The sequence below is a fragment of the Phoxinus phoxinus genome (genome assembly GCF_949152265.1).
Source record: "Phoxinus phoxinus genome assembly, chromosome: 5".
Classification (NCBI taxonomy): Eukaryota; Metazoa; Chordata; class Actinopteri; order Cypriniformes; family Leuciscidae; genus Phoxinus; species Phoxinus phoxinus.
The window spans coordinates 3,806,201-3,828,796 of NC_136880.1; the positions used below are offsets into that span (position 1 = coordinate 3,806,201).

Genomic DNA, 22,596 nt, shown 5'->3' on the forward strand with positions numbered 1-22,596 from the left:
GGGTTTAAGACCAAGGGGAAAGTCTTAGCCCAAAGGCTGAATCATTTAAAGACTCAAATGTTTTTAAACAAATTCTTTCTTAATAAACACGACAATGTATAAAAGGCTCGATTACCTTGTAGCTTACGTTACGTCACCGTAGCTGCTGTTTTTGTAAAAATAGGCTCATACCCCCGTGACTTCCTGTCAGGCAGTATAATATACCTCTATGCTTAAAGACTGTGCTTCTGCAATGGAAGGTCTGGACTCTGAATATTAAATGAAGCTCGGAAATGGCAGCGGGGGGCCTAAGACTGTGCAGGACACACCTGACTTTTGAAATGGGAAGATTACAATGCAGTGTTGTGGTTGTCTCATTTCTAGGTAAATGCATAGAATTCTCTTAGCAGGAATATGTCAGTGGTCATTGAGGTTGTCTATGTCAGTGGTCATTGAGGTTGTCTATTCTTTCTAATCAACAGTATGTCTTACATCGTTGTTGAATTCCTCAGTGAAGGGAGTGTAGCTGTGGTGGCTAAATGTTGGACGTATAAGGAACTAACGGTATTTTATCAGATCATTGGCTATTGACTATTTTCTGGGGGTGTCAGTATGTACTGTACTTTGGAAAATACAGTGGTCATTAAATGTTTTTCATGAATTTCAGGATGAGTATTGTTACTGGCCCGCGTGCAACCCGACAGCCAGAGCACGAAGAGGGGAAAAACCTGATCCTGATACTTGGCTTTCCAGGAAAGTCAAGGTGTTTAGTGGTGTTACAGGTACAGTTGTATTAATTTCTTGTCCTGTTTTTGCTGTGCATGCTTAAGTAAAACATTTTGAAAGCTGCTAAGAAAGCAAAATACATTGTATTTATGAAATGTTTCAACTAATCCTATATTGTTTGTACTTTCCCTAATGTTCACATTTCTTTGTAGCTGACTTTAACCAGGCACTTCGGTGGTTGAGAAAGGCTGAAACAATGTCAAACGTGGAAAGTGCCGAGGATGGGGCTGTGCTCTCAAAAAGGACATCAAAAAGGCCAGCAAAATTTGCTTACAGCAGCGATGAGTGTATTTACATTTTAATTTAGTTATTTATTGCATGCTGTATCACTGACTGGTTTGTTGACTGGAGTTTATTGTATGCTTTTTAGATGAAGACTCTGTGGAACAGGTCCTCCATACTAAGAAATCCAGAGGTATGATATTTAATAATTGTTCAATATTTCTCAAGCATGCCATGCTTCACAAGACTGCCCTCTACAAGAAAATCACTAGCATAACATTTTTGGAAATCATTAGACAGGGTCCCGTAAATGAATGATTAACCAAAGTATCTTGGTAATATTTATCATCTAGATTTGTCCCATGGACCACCAGAGGTGCCACTTACAAGGAAATCTTCTGCAGGACCAACACTCCCTCCACCTCCCATCTGCATCTTTCCACAGACAAACACTAGGAACAGTAAGTTAACAATTGTTGAATAAGCTTTGTCAAGTTGTGCGGATCTATATTAAAATATACCTTATGTTGACATTTTTTATTTATTTACACAGACCTTGATCCAGTTAGTCCTATTCAGCCTGAGATGTCTGATGGTATGATTATATTTTTATTGTTGGTTTAATGACTTTAAAAATCTTGTTTATTTGTAAGTGTTACAGTTATCAACATGGTGACACACAAGAAATGTAGCCTGGTGATTTGAACTTTGGTAGTTCTTGTTTTATAACATGCTGAACCTAAGTGTTGAGTTTAATCGCTTGCATTTTGTATTGCATATGTGCACACAGAAACTGCCAGCTGCTCCTCAAATGTGTCAGACTCTATCTCCGCCTTAACCCAAACGGTTACAGTAATACAAGGTATGTTAATTTTTATTGTGGGTAAATTTCAGTAATGTAATAACTGCAATGTGTTATCTTTGCACTTTGTACGTTTCTGACCTTCATTTTAATGTCTTTGAAACATTTTGTGTTTCTGAAACAGAGACACTTAAGGCAATGTTGACCCGCCAGGATGTGATGGCAAAAAACATCCAGGAGATCCTCCTCCGGTTAAACCAGACTGGAGGGACCAGCCAGGGTCCGGAGACCCCAATAGAAATTGATGTGGCCCAGTCTTTGGAAGAACTTGCTGTCTTAGAGGCAAAACTGAAAGAGCTTCCGGACTACAAGAAGAGATTGGTGGGTAATGGTTTAAACATAAAGCTATGTTTTATGTAGAGCTGAATATTTACCGCATTACTGATTTTTAAATTTCTGTATTACCTCTGTGTAGACACACCATCTCAGTCTGATTGGTGGAGCCAACCCGGGAGAAGCTACAAGGCGTATCATGAGGGCTGTAGCTTCTAGCAGTGTCTGGAAGAACTACAGCCTTCACGGGAAGAAGGGGGAAAAAACGTTGCTGCATACAGCAGTGTACCAGGTTATCAAACGTGAGTTTAATATAAGTGTTAATTTTGATAATAATTGTGTGGATGTTCCACAACACAAATGCATTTATGCTTGTCTAAACAGTTTCTGCTTTACAATTGGTTCATGTTTCAAAATATAGCTTTCTGTTTTCAAATCTAAAAGACAATATAAATATTAAATGCCCTTCTGCTTCATTTAATTTATATTTCAAATGAGTCCACCACTTGTTTTGTAAAACATATTGTAATTACACAAGAAATTTACAAAACATTTCTATTTTTTTATTCTACACAACAGGGGCTATCATGCTGAGTCGGTCCGGACTACAGGACAAAGCTGTGGAGGAACTCATCACAAATGTTTTAAAACATGCGCCAGCCCACAGTAAACTACAGGTACAAATACACTTCTTGTGAGAATTTCACTTAAAAGACTGTGGCAATCGACTATTACTTGTAGGGATGGGCCGATACCACTTTATGGAATGAGTAGCAGTATTTAGTATTTCATTTTTTGTACTTGCCGATACATACAGTGTCATGGTTAACACTTACTTCCTTGGTTAACATTAAATCTTGAAGGTCTGTTCACTGAATTTATTTAAATTGTTTCTCTAGGTGCAGTCAGTCCCAGAAGTGGCGGTCCCACAAGAGAATAACCAGCAATTCAGTGACACAGATTTAGATTCAGATGAAGACCTTTTTAAAGTTTTTGCATAGTGTTTTTTTTTTTTTTTTTTTTTGCTTTAATGTATAGTTGTCATTTTTTCCCCATTTGTTATTATAGTGTCTGTTAAATTCTGTTAAATAAAATCTTCAAATACACTTTTCAGTTCTTTTAATTATTCTACAATGTGTGTGAATGTACATTTAGTGAATGTTTAAACATGTTTTTACCAATTGTTTGAGTAAAATGTCAAGATTTGAACAGTAATGCTAGTTGAAACAACAAACTTCTGAAGTTCTGAACAAGAACCACAATTATAGATGTTGCTGTGACAGTAGTGGCAGGTAAATGCTAGTATAAATGGATGTCAATAAATCCACTGCAGAATGAATATATATGAATATATGAAAAAGTCATCAAATGACCAATCGGCGACCTTAATAACGTCGTCGCAATGTACTGGCTACGTACTGGGTACGTCACAGCAACGTCATCCAAAAGACGAATCGGCGACCAAAATTAAATAACGTTTAACTTACGTACTGAAGACGTTGTCACGACGTCGGTTGGCGACGTCGTAGCGACCTCTTTTGGTGTTTCACTTTGACGGTTGTGGCGACGTCATATGCTAACGTAAGCGTGACTAAAAATGACCAGCACGTGACGTCGTCACAACGTCATATTGTTTGCTGGGTTCATACATGTGAAAAAGAGAAAATAAATCACAGATAGCCTACAGCGATAACTATGTATTGCCTACACTAGAAATTTCATCATGTAACATCAACACAATTTTACAGGATTTCTCAGTTACAGTTTTACATTCATGCTAGAATTATTTTTGTATTAACCTTTATTTAATCTAACAACTTTAAAAGCATGCCATTTAAACCAACTGAAATAGCAGACAACACACGTTTTTTGCCAAAATTCAAATATAATACACATCTATAAAAAATATAAAATTACAACACCTACATTGTATCGAGCTATATTGTCACAAGGTGACGAAATTAAAACTTTTTTTCTTGCAAGGCGGAACTAATTTTCGCCAGAGATTGCCTCCTGCCGGACCCATAACAACGGAACACCGGGCTAGTTCCGGGTTAGCGCAAATAATTCCCGCGAATGGGGTGATCAGCCAAAATCGCCGGTAGCTGTGCACGAGGGGATTGAAGCTCCGCGATTGGGACACGTTGCCATTAGGGGAGGATAAAAGGAGAGAGTACAGACCAAAGGGAGAGAGTTACATAATTATAGGATGTAGAAAGTATGAGGTACAGAGAGAGATAATGAAGAATCATTTGAGGGAAGTAGGGGTACAGGAATTAACATTAAAAGGGTTGTTGAACATGGATGACAGAGCACAGGTTAGAATATTGATAACTTTTTTAAGGGAAACGGGTTTATTTGATAGGTTATAAGAATAGAGATAGATATGTGAGTTGAAAAGTGAGTTGGGTAATGATTGACTGTGTGTGTGATTAGAATTATTATTATTTTTTATTTTTTGGGACCTAGAGTGTAAACCTATCGTCTGATTCACACTCCGGAGCAGAAGGTGGCGGTAATGCACCGAAAGCTGGTTGCCAACCGCCGTTAAAAACAAAAAAGAAGAAGAAAGGGAGAGAGTTATTTGGGGACTGGGCATCTCGGAGGAAGCGTGAGCGGGGGAGAGGAGGAAGTGGGGCCGAGGAGGAAGTGGGGCTGAGGAGGAAGTGGGGCTGAGGAGGAAGTGGGGCTGAGGAGGAAGTGGGGCTGGCAGACGGGCGCGGCACTGTGAGTTTGGGAGAAGGACCATGCTGACTCAACTGGAAGGAGGAAATCGCTGGACAGTAAGATCGTTGTGAGAGACTGTGAGTAGTCCAATCGATCTCCATCCTCTCTCTCGTGTCTATGGGACTCCCTGATGTGAATGCCAGGTCAGAAAATGGGCGACGTCCATTTATATATGTATTTCCCACTGAGTGCTGAAACTGAAGTGATGAAGTGATGTGATGCACTGATTTGATGTGTGAAGTGTGAACTTAAACCCGCTGGATATCCATTACTTACCTGAGTTCCTATCACGTTCTAAAGACATAAGAAGAGGCTAACACTGTTGTACTCCACAGATATTTGAGTGTATTATCTGACAGCCCATTGTGAAGAGGATTACGTACCTGTATATTCACCTGTCTGCTTTGCAGCGAACTCCCTCCCGCCGTAGGCTCTGTGTCTGCCGGCCCTTCAAGGGGATTACGTGCCTGTATACTCCCCTGACTGCTTTGCAGTGAAGCTCTCCAGCCGTAAGTTCTCTGTCTGTCACTTGCTGAAGAAGAGGGTTATGCGCCTGAATACTCACCTGACTGCTTTGCAGTGAAGCTCCCCAGTGGAGAAGAGAAGAGGAGGAATATGTGCCTGTATACTCACCCGACTGCTTTGCAGTGAAGCTCCCCAGTGGAGAAGAGAAGAGGAGGAATATGTGCCTGTATACTCACCCGACTGCTTTGCAGTGAAGCTCCCCAGCGGAGAAGAGAAGAGGAGGAATATGTGCCTGAATACTCACCCGACTGCTTTGCAGTGAAGCTCCCCTGTGGAGAAGAGAAGAGGAGTGTTAGGGGGGTAACAGTTATAAGACCCGAGACCAGATATGATGAAAGAAGGACCAGGAGTCGTGAAGTTCAATCAAAAGGATAAAAATTTACTGAAGAATAGTTTGCCGTTTCATGGGTAGAGCGAGCGTCAAAGTCTCACGAGGAGGTCGCAAGCCAACTCTACCTTACACAAAATCATACACCAATTATACCATTTTGCAAGGGCAAGCATAGCATCATCATACATCTGATTGGCTAAGAGAATATAGAACCATAAACAATTTCACACATGTGAGCAGATAAAAGGTGCCTATCGCCATTAGTTAGGATAGCTGTCGCCAATCCTTAGATTTAGGTCAGCGTTGACCTCACAAGTTAGAGGAGAGCGTCGATGAGGCTGAGCGTTGGGTCCCAAATGCCTACGTAGAAAGTCAAACACACACACACATAACACCACCAAATAACATCGCCAAGGCCGAAGAGTGCTTGAGCTTCGTATTATCAGTTAGCCAAAACATAGCTCCTCAGGAAGAAAGGGAGAGAAATTGCATTGCTCTCAAGAGAAAAATATAATTTCACAAGCACAAAAGAATATAGAAATTATTATGTGATAATGCATATATTTGATTATTGATTTGTATAAAAGTAATGTAAGCTTTCAAAAGGATATAGAATTAAATATATATATAAATGACTGAAGAGACAAGGGATTTTGACCAACCCTTCAGGAGGAATATGTGCCTGAATACTCACCTGACTGCTTTGCAGTGAAGCTCCCCAGTGGAGAAGAGGAGGAATATGTGCCTGAATACTCACCTGACTGCTTTGCAGTGAAGCTCCCCAGTGGAGAAGAGGAGGAATATGTGCCAGTATACTCCCCTGACTGCTTTGCAGTGAAGCTCCCCAGTGGAGAAGAGAAGAGGAGGAATATGTGCCTGAATACTCACCTGACTGCTTTGCAGTGAAGCTCTCCAGCCGTAAGTGGGCCTACGGCGGGTCCGCAGGACGGAACGACCCTGCTCGGAAGACTCACCATTTTAATTAATTTTATCCATTTTTATAGTCAATAAAATACTGTTTGTTTGAAGCCTTGTGTCTGTCCTCCTTGCCTGGCTTCTGTCCGACTCCCCAAGGGTGGTACGGGTCTCAGGGGTGGGTGCAGCCTGATTGGCCCGCCCCGACCTGTGACATATGATAGGGCTGATTAATGCTTCGAAGCAATTGTCCCACTTTGCCTTCTGACGCTTTAACTCCTTTTGACGCCAGGTACCCAGTCATCATTTTCCTTCCATAGGTTGGTCCAGTCTGTAACGGCATTGGGTCATACCATGAACATTAGCTCAAATTATCTATAGGGAATTTTAATGACTAATCATGAATATGATTAATATATTGCATATTACAGTTACATTAAATTATCGAAATTGAAAATAGATAGATTATATGAATATATGAATAATCAATCACAACGTCTTATAATTCCTCATTCATATATCAATAATCTTATTTCAGATCGATTATGAGATAATCCTTAAGGGAAATTAATGTAATTATCAAATCGGTGTTCGTCCAGCAAACGACCATAAGATTAACCTATCAATTTCTCAATAAAGTTGTCCCTTCTTATAAACTCCAAGAAATATTAACTTTCCTGGGTTTATAAAATTAAACTACCTTAATGTAGTACATAATAAGAGCGGGTAGCTTTTATATCGCAAAATCTCATTGACCTTGTGTTTATGGCATTAAAACAGTCACCAGTCATTTTATAATATTGTTTTAATAAATGCAAAACTACAGAATATACGGACTACACAATATACACTGATTATATGTCTATGTACATAACTTACAGTAAAACAAATACAAGACAAAACGGATAACAGATGAGAGAGGGAGAGAGAGAGAGAGAATGAGAGAATGCTCTGAGGATGAGAGCGACTTGGAGCAGGAGGTTCGAGTGTGTGTGTGAGAGAGAGAGAGAGAGAGAGAGAGAGAGAGAGAGAGAGAGAGAGAGAGAGAGAGAGAGAGAGAATAGATCACAAGTGATCTATTAAATGGCAAAATCACAGACCTTTGAGAGCCATCAAAATGCATCGAACCTTAAAACATTAAAACTCGTTAGAGTTGATACTTGCACAGTTCTTTGTGTGAGTGTCTGAGAGGAGCGCGCGTTCTCGTGCCGAGGCGCGTTCCCTCGTGAATCCTCGGAGCAGGGCGCGTGCTTGTGTTGCCGTATATATATATATAGTTTGTTTTATAGCTATTATATAAAAAAAAAATGTTGTACTTAAATCTAATAAACAAAAATGGTAAAATTGCAAAATATCAGACTTTTACTGTCTTTATTATCCTGTAGAATCCAAAACCTGTTGGTTTATTAGTTTATTTATTTTTCATTTGCAGGAAATAACCCCTGCAGGAAGACAACTTTCCTTCTTGTACATTTGTTTTATTTCTGCATGAGGTGCACATTGTCAAGACTATTCTGTTTTGTCTTTGTTTGCATTGTGTTCACCTTCTGTTCGCTCATTTTCAGCTGACCCAGTTTTCACATGTGTTTCTTTCTCATGCCTGTCCATTGTTAATTAGCTTGTTACTCCTCATTTGGTTGACTATTTACAGTCCAATGTTTCCAGTTCTTTGTTCTTTGTCTTTGCAGCACAAGTTCAAAATATATAATGTAATGTTCTTCACATGTTGTCAATATGCCATGCATGATATCATCATTCCTACAGGATACCTTCAAATATCCTGGAGAAAAATGAATCTGTAGGTAATTTTAGTAAGGGTGATTTTGCTTCTGTATTTTTAGGAGTTCATTTATTTTGTGCCAGTAGATAAATAAACACAAAACCTGCATCACTTAGGCTACACATTTAATTTATTAATATGTGATCTTTTAACAGATAAAAAGCCTAATCTGCAGTTCTATTTATATTCTAGGGGAAACTCTGCGAATGTCTCAATGCAACTTATAGGCTATTCAAAAAGCAGTGCCAGTGTCTTCAATGTCCCCTATCAATAATTTTACTGTATTATTCGATTTCTGGAACTATAGCTGATTACTTTAGCTGATTTCTGCCTGGGTTCGGATAATAGGCTTAATAGGCATTAAAACACATTTAAGAGGTTTTTTTAAAAAAATGTATGGTTTAGCCTATATTTGAACTTGAAAGTGCTTATAGACAAAATAAATAGCCAATTAATTTAAAAACGTACTTCTCGTTAGGTCTTTTGTCGGCACTTGTCATTATCGGAAGTATCCATGTATGGTCCATATACAGATCTATCCGCCCCTCTCTTCCATTTGAAGAAGTGCCATCGCCAATTCATTGCCAGATTGGATCTCCCAAAGAAGGTTACTTACTTACTAGCAAAGATGAATTATCTTTTGTTTAAAGGTAATAAAAGAGTGTCTTTGAAACTGGAGGACATGCGGGCAGATAAGATCGCTAGGATTTTCCAGGTGTGTCTAATAAGCCAATTAGTTTAATTGGTTGTTAATATGATATGCTATTAACAATAAATGCGCCTCGCCACGTGGGACGTTTGTTGAGGCCTACTTAATTTGACCATGTTTGGTTTACATTTTATAGGTGGATACGGCAAATCTTTATTTAACTGACTCGACCAACGTAGCTGTGTTTCCACTGGACAATGGCGATTTCTGCAGTGTAGACTTGGATGACAGGGGGCATTACGAGGTCCACGGAGGTGAAAGGCCAGCTCTAGCAACGCCTCAACGCAGCTTTGCATTTATGCAAGCGCCGTCCAGTTCACCACAAGCTTTTATCTTCACCCCGCCACCGAGAGCGAGTACTGTGAGGTCATTTCAAAGGTACATTTCTTTAGGCTATTTTTTTCTTTCTACTTTCCTTTCGTTTCCTTTTTATTTTTCCCTCTCATTTTATCTGGTTATGCACCATGTCAATTTATTCATTGTCAATTTATATATTAAGTGTGCAACACTAATGAAATTTGAAAACTATGAAGCCATGTAAGTTCATCTATCGAAATGACAAGCCTTTTCTAAAATATCCAATTTTAGTATATAGATAGAATAGTTTTGAATTCTTCGTAAAATATCCAAATGAATCATCCATAAAAAAAGGATGGTTAAATGAGGGATGGATATGTGGATATCTATTTATTATAGACGGATGCTTAAACCATCTAGTATATAGATAGAATAGTTTTGAATTCTTCGTGTTCAATATAAAAATATTTTCAAGCAAGTGTTACAATTAACGTCACCCATGGGATAAGTTGTAACATTATTTTGCATTTCTGTCAGTTTTGGTGTAATTGTAGCCTATGAGAACGCCATACTCGGCTCTTACTCTTGAGCCAAAACCGAAATGTTCGGTGCTGCCTTGCTCTCCCTAGGTTTCAGATTTAAGTGTGGAAAAAATGGCTCAAATTGCTCCATACCTACAAAGTTTAAAAATAACCCCACACTCACTACTTATGTACACCATATTCGGTAGGCTCATGTATCATGTCAGCAATTTTGAATTTCCTCTAAAAAAAATTGCCATTTCCAGGCATCATCAACTAATGCCTCCCAGACTTTTATTCAGATCAACATGATATTTGGTCTGTACATCTAAAGGCCTTTGCACAGTGCACACTACTAAATTAGTTTAATTAGATTTCGTTGAAGAGCGTGTCTGTGGCCCTTTTAAATTTGCAATATTGCCCACTGTTTTCCTAAAGCCACTGGTGGTAGTGGCACCTGTGCAAGGACCTGATCAATGGTGCTTTTTAGCTCTAATTCATAATGTCATTGTTATAATGTTATTGTTAATTCATCATTTTGCATGCTTCACAAATATTTTTTTTGTAATGTTTTATAGATCCATACACCTGTCAGATATCCGAGACGGGCGCCTTGCATCCAGCAGGGTTGTGGTGGTGCGCTTCATGGAGTCGGAAGCAAATGTACCCAGCATGCTGGACAAAATTAAACTGGCAATGGGTAACAGTGACGCTTATGTTATTACTGATGTTCACGGCAATGAGGTCTTGGAGTCAGAAGGCACAACTGGTAAATATGGGTTTGGTTTCTCATTACCTTTCTACAAGTGTGATGTTACAGACTTTAATCAGTATTGTCAATACAGGTTCATGTTATTGGAGGCAGAATTCAAGGAAATTCCATGCTGTGGAAAGAGCTGCATTCAGGCAGTGGCAGCAGAGGAAGGCTCAAATGAGGTAATGATATTATGAAGTGTGGTTTGTATCATGTTATATGCATGCATCAAATGGTAACATTTAGGGATGTAACAATATATCATGTCACCAGGGTTGGGGAGTAACGGAATACATGTAACTGCGTAATCAGGATACAAAAATCCAGTAACTAATTAGTTAGTTGCGTCAAAAAACGTAGTAATCAGATTAGTTATATTTTGAAAAAAGGGGGAATACTTTCAGGATTACAATGATTTAATTTAAAACTAAATAAATCAGTATTTTGGCATAATAACACTATATTAAGCGCTGCTTGATACAGTAGTTCATGGTCCTGTTGTCAGTAATGACTCGCATGCGCTAATAACAGCCGTCTACGATCTCCTCGGACGCGCAGAATGAATCACTGCTTGTAGAAACGATGCTTCCCGCGGGTAAAAACGCTTTCAATTCATAGATGCTAGAATCTGTAGAAGGTAGGAGAGTATTTTTATTTTATTTATTTTTTTGTACCCAAAATGTCCTTTCTTAATCACTTCTCACTTAATGGGATGTTCGCTGTCTAGGTAACACAGGGGAACTCCCACTGCCAACGCCCAAGTTCAGTCAGGCAAATTAAGAAAGATCACGACTTTAGTCAACATGTAGGCCTATTTTTAAGTAAACTAATGTACATTGTGTGTAGAATTTTAAATGTTTTTATTTTTTCCTTGCAGCCTATATGTAAAAATGAAACAAAATAATCTGTAATACCATACTGTAGCCACTACATGTCTGTATATCCTTTACATAAATATATATTCAGGGATGTGAAATTCTAACTTGTATTTATTAATATTTGACCTTGAAGTAATCCAAAAGTAATCAGATTACATTACTTTCATATTGTGGTACTTGGATTACGTTACTGAATACTTTTTTTAGGAAGTAAAATAACTGTAACGGAATACATTTTTAATGTAACCCTCCCAAGCCTGTATGTCACACTATCACAATTAAAAAATACAACAATATGTATCGTGGATTGTAGCGATCTGTATTGTAATCACATAAAATAAAAATTACTGTGAGAATTAATTTTACAGATTTTCAAGTCAGTACAACATCAAACTACTATATAATTCTGACTACCGGGGGAAAGTTGTGATTTAAAAAAACAAACAAAAAAAAATTAGTCATTACATTTGTTAAGAGCATAAGAAAAGCATTTTTTTTTTTTCACTGTTAGACCTTACCAGGTTTTTCTACAGTAAAATACTGAGAAGTGGCAACACTGTTGATTATTGGACTTCCCTTTCACATCTAATACTGCCAAATACACACACCGTTGGTTCTGTCTAAAGTGCAAGTAAACGGTCTGATGTTACATGTGTGTGTAGCACCCTGACCGACACGGAGCTGCTGCAATATCTTCTGAGTCTCTGTATTGTCTCACATTAATGCAAACATTTCTGCATTCTCATATGTCAATCAAACGTATAACAACATATCTCTTTAGAGAAAAACACTATACAGAAAAAAATATAGATTTACTCACATACAGCTTCTCAACAGGTACTGTTCTCACCAATTAAACAAATAATTTCAATAGAAACTTGAATTACAAAGCACATTAATAATACTACGTACTGTATATTACATACAATATTCACATATGATACTCTACATTTTAAACATATGTGCCGTGTACCATATCTCTTCAACTCTTTTAAACTTCTTAAATTAGCTCAGGAATTATAGCATGTCAGCCAAACTAATTATCTCTTTACACACTATTAGCATGAACACATATTACATTTTTTCTTATGAACCAACAGATTCCTTTTCTTTAAGCACTGTCACCTGTAACTTAACTGTTAAATTAGTTCTCAAAAACACCAATATGGTATTAATTCACTCCGTTTTCACATTTCTATGACCGCATGGTCTCTGCCATCAGTTTAACATTCACCTATTGTACACGTGATACACACGCGGTCAACTTGAACCGAACTTATAGACATTTATATTACAATGAATACACTTCAAACAATGACACTTGCCATTTTTCACAGCCCTGACTTATATAAAGTGTATTTCTGCTACAATTTACTAATATCATACCTGGTTAGGGGAGATATAGAGTCAATAAAAGACACAGGACACGGAGCTGCTGCAATATCTTCTGAGTCTCTGTATTGTCTGAGCAGCGCGCCCCCTCCCCCAGCAGGTGAAAGTCCCAAGGCAAAAATGATCAAATGATCGATCATCCATGCTAGGCAAGGAATACCAATCGCCATCATCCAATATCATACACTATGCATTAATGACATTCAGTTTATTTTTCAATGACAACAACATATTCTGATGACACTAATTATTATTAGTTTTATTTTCTCTTTTCCTTTATATATTTTTTGTAACCACCACATGTGCGAGTCTTAAAGGGGAAGCAGTAAACGTGCTGCTGCTTGACCTTAAAGGGATGGTTCAACCAAAAAGTGGAGAAAAAGGGGAAATAGGCCCTATGCACCGCTGCACTACTTCCTGAACTTGTGCAGGCTCCTTTGTTTCCTGTCTGCCAGGATTGGCCAAACTGATTAATCCAGGTGTGTCTGATTATTGTTGTTGGTCAGACACACCTGGATTTAATCAGTTTGGCCAATCCTGGCAGACAGGAAACAAAGGAGCCTGCACAAGTTCAGGAAGTAGTGCAGCGGTGCATAGGGCCTATTGGTTTTGCTATACTGCTCAATCTCTTGAAAAATCATAAAACCAACATGAAAAATTATCGTGAATCATGTTTTTTTCTGAAATTATTTTTGCCCACCCTACCTGCATGTCATTTGAAGTAATCCCATAACCGGAATCATAATTTACTAAATTGGGGTTAAACAAGAACACTTAAATAATGAGGAATACATTTATTACTTCTGTGGTATCAGTAGTTTTGCCTTTTGTAAACCATGTTTCATACAATTGCACATTTGATTGCACATTTGATGACACTTTTAACTTTCTCAAGTAAATGTGATTCATTTAAAAAAAAAATTATGCCCTCCTAATATGTGGACACCTCTGCACTGCAAAGACCTAAAACTCCAAATAGTAGAATTATTGGAGGCCTCACATGGAGGCTGTGACCCAGCAAATACAGAACATTGTCTGAACACTTGGGACAGCCCTAAAGGAAACTTTTTCTCGTTCGATTTGCACTGGTATGCAAATTGGTCTCCGCACACCAGCCTTTGTCTTTTATATAAAGTTTCTCAGTACATCTGCACAATATTATTATTCTTATCTAATAACTTGCAATGCACAATTTGGTGGATCCTTAATATCCCATTGGGGTTCATCTTGGCATTGATGTGCATTTTGTGTCTTTACACCCTGCATTCGAATGCTTCTCCAATCTGATCTAAATCTACCCCCGACAACCTCCTAACATTTGCTTCAATTACATTGATTGTAATTGGATTGATGTATTGGGTGTATTTAAACTGATCTTTTAAGTTAAGTTTACACAACAACGATATGCTTAAAACTGAAGTTTTCTTCCGCGCACAGATGACACCATTGTCAAAACGATCTGCAAAAACGACTAAAAATGCTGTTTCTGCTGCCAGGCCATTAGATGGTGATGAAACCCTTTAGACTGAACATGAATGTGCATGATGCTATTTTCAGAGTTTCATGTTTTTGTTTACAGAGACTGTTTTCAAAAATGTGTACATTCAAACCGGTTTTCAGGCATCCAAAACAGTTGCCGTAAAACGTTTGGCCATGTAAAATGTGGTCAATTGCTATCTGATTGTGATATCACAAATGCATGTTAATTCCAGGTGTATGGGAACCATTGACAGAACTCAAATTTACAAGATGATACATCAATGTATGGCTGGTTTGTAAAAGAGAGGGTTTTCTAAAATCTAGTACTATTTTCTACTTTCTAACTGCGATTAAACTGTGGTGAGCTCTTTTGGTGTCTATTGCTCATGTTTTACTCTGTATATTTTACTTTCTTCCAGGAATTATGGAAAACCCAGTGTTGACATCATGCTGCAGGAGCATTGTGGGGTGCAAGCTGTGCGTCAATCAATGGGAGGCAACATCTACACAGTGCCCTAAATGCCGCCCCGAAGAGTACAACATCACCGAGGTTGCGGGTCTCTCCAGTGCCCTGGACGCAATTCAAAATCTGGTTTAATTTTCAATGCAGATCCAATAGTTTTAAACTTCAACAGAGGACCGCCTTCAAGGAAGTTAACACTTGTCAATGGAGAGAGGCCAGACTCTCTGTACAAATGAAATGTAGAACCAGGGGCACGTTCAAGTTCAAAACGGTGCGCAACGGTTTGCTACGGTTTCCGGGTTGAACGTCATGTTTCCTGGAAACGGCGTGCACCGGTGTGCACCGGGGTTTGAGATACGTTTTCTCTTGTTTGGTGGGTGTGTCAGAACTGCAGTCCAATCAGCAGCAACATGTATATAAAGCACGCGGTATTAAAGTGAACTCGCACAATGGGTTCAAGGAAAGTAATTTACAAATGTGTTCGATGCAGCTCGGTATACGCAACAACTGAGGATATTAGAAGACGTTTGTCTTTTCATCCTAAAATGCGAGACAAATGTTGTATCACAATAATTAGGAACCACAGTTTCCACAAATCCCTTCACTCGATTGGGATGTTCTCTTTTGCTCTGTGCGGCAAGTGCAGTAACAGTAACATCGGACATATTTTGTAGTATTAAACACATATTTATACCGACTTCATCAGGCTCTGAACATTCTTCACAAAGAACACAAAGAATGGCCTTCTCAGCTGCCATAGTTGCAACTCTTGCGTCATCAGAACAGTGCAGGGACGTGCAGAGAGTTCCTCAGGGGCAGGGGCTCAAATATAAAAAGGGACATATATATATATATATATATATATGTGTGTGTGTGTGTGTGTGTGTGTGTGTGTGTGTGTGTGTGTGTGTGTGTGCTTTGCATCACATAAATAAATTATATATTTTTAAAAGTATATTAAAATAGAAAACCATTATTTTAAATTGTAGTTTTTTTCTGTATTTTTGATCAATTAAATGCAGGCTTAAAGTGCATAAGGGTCTTCTTAAAAAAAAAAAAATAGTAATGTGTGTGTGCAAAAATGTTAAAATAATAAAGTCACCATTTCGCGTGTTGTTATCAGGCAGCCTACACTTCACATTATAGGCCTGCAGTAGGCCTGGGCTTCATTTAACAAACTATGATAGTTTCATAATGGTAAACGATGTATCAATATAGACTAAATACAACAAGTGACTTGAATACTATATTACTTACCATTAATGCTACTTTTGGTGCTGATTTGTAGTCAATTAACATCCATTAGGTCAACGACGGAGATTCAGATCACTTCAATGTAAATTCGTCTGTCCATGTAATTTTCAAATAATTTATTTATAAATGACCGTCCAATGATATTTGAACCAGAGCCGTTGGCTCTGATTTGAACTTCTTGTGCCAGATGACGATTGGTCGGTGTACTATGCATGACAAACAGGCTTCAGCGAATTAAGTAATATTTTAAAATATGTGTTATGTGGATTTTTAATTGAATCGACACGCAACCTTTTATTATAAAAAATAATAATAATTTTAAAAAAAAGTTTTTTTCTTTTCTTTTTTTTCTGCCGTCGAGCCATACTCACTGAAAGACGCTCGAGAGCATCGGTTCCCAAGCAGACTGTGTGGGATACCTACGTGTACACTAGTACATTTTCATTTTAAAACGCATAACTTTTGCTGCGGTTATGCCTGCCGCCCACACACTACTCCGGAGTACCCTCGAAAATGGAGACCGTCAGTCAAGACAAGACATGCACAACTTGACGCAAGTGACGCAACCCATAGCAACGCGTTATAGCAACGACACCTCAGACTGACAGAAACGTAAAAATAAACGTGAATTTAGGCTACTTTAGTCTTGTACACATTGTCATGTAAATTATAAGCAAATGCATTTTGTTTTATTGACCACAATTTTATGAATGATATTTGTTTGAGAAGGGCACTTTTGATTAATTTTGAAAAAGGGCAGGGGCTCAAGCACCCAAAGCCCCCCCCCCTCTGCACGTGCCTGGAACAGTGTGTTCAACGCATCACCAGGCTACATTAACATCAACATAATTACGCTATAACCTTACAGTGCACGTACAGTAACCTGTGGATGAGAGCTTCAATTAACAACATGTTATATTTCATTTTTACGTTCTTCTAAGGGTTTTTTGTTTTTCTTCTTCTTCTTCTTTATAATAAATTTTTTTTCAAGGTTTTTGCCACTTTTGGGGGCCTTAACGTGCTCAAAAACTCTTGAAACTTTGCACACTGGTCAGAACCCGCGGCCATTAGAGCCGGACTGAAGCTGGTACCCGGGCGTGGCAGGGGGGCTCGACAGCGCCCCCTGGAACGGGGTCCGAAAACTTGGTCCATAAATCAAACACGCTTGCATGAAATAATATGAAACTCGGTACACTTATAGATCTCATCGGTTCATATATCCTTCGTGCTCTGACTTTTTACCCCAGCCCAACAGGAAGTCGGCTATTTGGGGTAGTTTAAAAAACACATGCAATGGAATTTAAAATACTCCTCCTAGACGATTCAACCAATCCCCACGAAACTCGGTGTGCATGAAGTCAAGACATGGAGGATGAAAAATTGCGAGGGGATTTTTGATATCTCGAACGGTTTGGCCGTGGTGAGGAAACGAATTTATGGCGAATATTGGAAACAGGAAGTGTGTTATAACATCCTCATACATTAACTGATCTTGATGAAACTTCAGCAGTGTGTTCGCTGTAAGAGGCCGATCACATGGATGTGACTATTGTGAGTCAAAGTTATAGCGCCACCAACTGGCAGCAGGAAGTGTGTCACTTTTGAAATGCTTTGAAATCACCCTCTTATTTTTACCCGATTTGCTTCAAACTTCATCTGTATAATGTAAACACACGACAGATGTAGACCTGTGAAAGGATTATTGATATCTTTAATACTGTCGCCATGGCAACGCTTTAAACTTTTATATTCTTTTTGGATGCATTTGAGGCTCTTAACATGCTTCAAATTGCATGAAACTCAACATGCATTTGACATTTATTGTGTAATAGACATGTGCGAAGTTTCAGAAACGGGCGTGGTAAGGGGCTCAGTAGCGCCACCTTTAGTCAAAAATGGGGTATTAGTTTTACCTACAGTAACCAAACTCGGTACGTATATTCTTCTCTTCGATCCGGACAACTTTCTAATTTACCGTCATTAGCTCCGACCAACAGGAAGTCAGATATTTTGGTTTGAATGTGTACTGTTTGGAGCATTTTCCCTCTGCCCCTCTGTGTGTGTGTGTGTGTGTGTGTGTGTGTGTGTGTGTGTGTGTGTGTGTGTGTGTGTGTGTGTGTGTGTGTGTGTGAAGAGGGGGGCTAGTTTAGTTTAACCCTTTCTCTGCTGTGTGCAAAATCTCTGGCACTTTTGGGGGCCTTAACGTGCTCGAAAACTCTTGAAATTTTGCACACAGGTCAGAACCCGCGGCCATTAGGGCCGGGCTGAAGCTGGTACCCGGGCGTGGCAGGGGGGCTCGACAGCGCCCCCTGGAATGGGATTCGAACACTTGTCCATATATCAAACACGCTTGCATGAATTAATATGAAACTCGGTACACATATAGATTTAATCGGGTCGAACAACTTTCCCTGGGTCAAGTTTTACGCCAGTCCAACAGGAAGTCGGCTATTACGGGTTGATTGGAGAACGCTTGCTCTGGCATTTGAAACACTTCTAGAGAATTCATCCGATGACCACGAAACTCGGTCAGCATGAAGTCAAGACATGGAAGATGATAAATTGCCAGGGGATTTTTGATATCTCGAACGGTTTGGCCGTGGCGAGGAAACAAATTTATGATTAAAAAAGGATACATAAAGTGAGTTATAACTTAGTTATAGTTTTACCTACAGTTACAAAACTCAGCGTGTATTTTGATCTTATCAAGCCGAACAACTTTCTAATTTACAGTCATTAGCTCCGACCAACAGAAAGTCAGATATTGTGGTTTGAATGTGGATTGTGTCTCTCTCTGTCTCTCTGCCATTCTGTGTGTGTGTGTGTGTGTGTGTGTGTGTGTGTGTGTGTGTGTGTGTGTGTGTGTGTGTGTGTGTGTGTGTGTGTGTGTGTGAGTGATATTTTGGTTGGGTGACAGTTGTAGGTTACAGTTTGACAAGAGTTTATAGTTTAACAAAAGCACAATGTTGTGCTTTATTGCGAGTGTACACAAATATAGAGAAACACTTTGAATGATGTCCTGTGTGAACAAAATGACGGAGTATGTTTTTATGTCTCCATTCGATCGAGCCACACACACACACACACACACCACACACACACACACACACACACACACACAGCATTCCAATCTTGACATCGCAGCATGTTCATTATAGCCTTAATAAAATTTAATAATAAAATAGTCAACCTAACATAAAAAAATTACACTGCTCTGTTTAAATAGTCAGTTGTACAGTTCGTACCGTTCACAGTAAGCACCGCTCCACTGTGATGTTTCCAAGCATATATATATATAGCAGCCAGATTATTTTACATTTCGTGTGAAAGGATTATATGTTGTATGCGCAGCCGCAGCGGAGACATAATTTAAGAGCGCGAGTCCCCCCCTCAAGAACCCCCCCCCCCCACACACACACACACACACACCACAATATAGTTCCCACGTCCCTGCTCATGTCTAAACTTTCACAGCTGCGTTAACTAGTAACATCGCTAGCTATGACTGACTCCGGTGGCCAACTAACGTTACTATTACTAATTATAAATACAACTAGAAACAAATGTTCAGTCGTGCTTGTGAGAGGTAATTCTCCGAGACCTGTTTTCAGCTGTGCTGTTATTTGCACAGCCCCAAGCAGCACACGAAGCAGACATTTTCCTCATTTCCCGTTATGCGAAAGTTGCCCTCCGCAATATAGCGGCGCCGTTGACGTACGTTCCAGCGGCCAAATGGCATCTATGTATTTATTATGTCTATGGGTTTAGGCAGGCCAGCTGACAGTCTTGCCTGGGCCCAGCGCCCCCCCGCGCCGAGATCTCTCCTTTTCCCTTGCTCTTCCTCTCCTGTCCGTCTCATCCTCTCTGACGGAGCCAAACTCAACTGTTTCTGTCAAAGATGACGTGTTGTGTCAGGCTTTTATACAAGCTAATAGACGTTACATTACAGGGTTTTTCCAGGGTCAAAATTGGTCTTCGGTGGTGGCCGACAGACATTGTCATCCTTTTTCATCCTTTGATTTTACCACTTGATTTCATAGCTTTGTAAGATAAAATCCTTCTTTGCTAGACCTGATAATTATTTTGGTATATCAATATCAAAAAGTAGAATAAAAAAGTTTATTTTAGCTAATAGTCTAATTTTCTACCATATACTGTAATTGAATAAAATTAGCTGCCAGATAAAAAAATTTGCTGCTAGATAACAACTCGCTTTGCAGTTTTTTTTTCTGGTTTCACCCTCACTCCAGTCTAAATTTAATTATTTTTTGTTTTGTATAGATGTTTCTACTCATTATATTCACGAGTTCACATCTACATAAAACTAATAAAGGTTATACGCATAGACATGTATAGAAAGGCTAGATGGCTCAAGGCGGAGTCAGCTGTGTCGTCACTTGGCGGCCATTTTAGGTCAGGAGACTGCGCTGCTGCTCCCTGCTGCTGTGGACGGAAGGTGAGTGACATACGCCAACTAAAATGCTCGTAACTTGCTGAATTCTTGACGGATTTACAAACGGTTTGGTTTATTACAAACCTTATTAACGTGGCTATTATTTGTGCTGATGACGATGTTTAAATTGTATAATTGGCTATAATTTTTCACAAGTATGCAGTTAAATAGCCGCATCCCTGACGTTTATGACACACCAAGCCGTTTGAAAATCGGTTGAAAATTGAGCAAAATGTAGTTATTTCAGCACTACATGCACAATAGACTTTAATGTTATAACTGGATGAGCGGTCCTGTCCTAAGATGGCCGCCGTGTGACGTCGTCGGGTCCCATTGGCTCTCAGCGCCGGTAAGCTATCTAGCCTTTCTATACATGTCTATGGTTATACGTATTTGGCGTGCTGTCCGGGGGGAGGGCTCCGAGCTCTGAGTTCGGCCCGACCCCAGAGTACTCCCCCGGTTGTGGTAAGAGTAGATGGAACTAGAAGTGAGGAGATGGGGTGGAGGAGGGATGCTGATAAACAACCATATGCTTTTTAATACCATTTAAAGGTTGGGTAGGTAAGAATTGTCTAAAGAACTTTTTTTCAAATTGGCTTAAACTGTCTTTATATACCAATACATAATTAAAATGTAAGTACTTTGAAAAAGAGAGTATACAAATTGAGTGACTACTACTACAAATTGAGTTACTGGCTCTGCCCACGTGCGCGCAGTCGCGCACCCGTTTTTAGGTGGGAGTGAATGGAATTAATGAGCTGTGTTTATTGAAGATTAAATACACTAGAGTCACTCTATTTCAGAGTTTAAAGGCACCAGGGTGGCGGTGCCACCGGCTTGGGCCCGCAATCGCTGCTTGCAGCTTTAATTATATATATATATATGCATATATATTTTTTACTTAAGACTCTGCTTTGGCCAGTAGTGATGGGTCGATCAATAATGATTAGTTCATTGTTTTTTTAATAAACTTTTATATGGCTCGTGAATAAAGTTGATTAGTTCACCTCCCGAGTCACGTGATGTGACATAAGGGAGAGCGGCGCAACCTAACGCTTTTTGACATTCTCAGTTTGTGTAAATCTACTTAGGGTTCAGAGTATTTATTTTTTCCCACATTAATTTCCCACATGTCTAGTACAAATATGTGGTTTTGTTTTATTAATTAATACAGTGTATACTTTTTTCTTGATATAGCCGAAAGAATGGAAGTGAAATGTGACAACATGCCCCATGTACATTATAACATGTGAGAGGCACATTGTAACATGACCATATGACAGATTAAAATGTTATCTGATCTAATCAAATAAATATACAAGACAAACTAAAATATTTTCTCAATAAAATACAATTATTAACTTTTTCATATAAAATAATGGCATTTTTTTTAATAATTAAAAATAAAATATTTTTTGAGTTTGACAACGAACACAAACCAAAACAGTTGATTCTACTGTAATTAAAAAAAAGCAGTTGCTTTAATTAACAGGGTTTCCGGGGGGCATTAAAAAACATTAAAAGTCATTAAATGGATTTTGTGAAAATTAAGGCCTTAAGGTTGGGTAGGTCAGAATTGTCTAAAAAAACTTTTATTCAAATTTGTTTAAACTGTCTTTATATACCAATACATAATTAAAATGCAAGTACTCTGAAATAGAGTGACTCTAGTGTATTTAATCTTCAATAAACACAGCTCATTAATTCCATTCACTCCCACCTAAAAACGGTGTGCGCGACTGCGCGCACGTGGGCAGAGCCAGTAACTCAATTTGTAGTAGTAGTCACTCAATTTGTATACTCTCTTTTTCAAAGTACTTACATTTTAATTATGTATTGGTATATAAAGACAGTTTAAGCCAATTTGAAAAAAAGTTCTTTAGACAATTCTTACCTACCCAACCTTTAAATGGTATTAAAAAGCATATGGTTGTTTATCAGCATCCCTCCTCCACCCCATCTCCTCACTTCTAGTTCCATCTACTCTTACCACAAC

At 38.8% G+C, this 22,596-nt stretch overlaps 1 protein-coding gene across 1 annotated transcript; it reads left to right on the top strand.

Annotated features, from left to right (window-relative positions):
- Window positions 1–319: 319 nt before the first annotated feature.
- LOC306998314 (uncharacterized protein) lies at window positions 320–3,123 on the top strand (the record flags this gene model as incomplete). The annotated part of the gene is made up of 12 exons (XM_079612279.1): window positions 320–363; window positions 462–543; window positions 647–761; window positions 918–1,052; window positions 1,136–1,180; window positions 1,341–1,448; window positions 1,541–1,582; window positions 1,778–1,849; window positions 1,974–2,170; window positions 2,265–2,424; window positions 2,702–2,799; window positions 3,022–3,123. Exons 1-12 carry the CDS (start codon window positions 335–337, stop codon window positions 3,121–3,123), a joined length of 1,185 nt encoding a protein of 394 aa, XP_079468405.1. The 5' UTR covers window positions 320–334.
- Window positions 3,124–22,596: the final 19,473 nt, after the last annotated feature.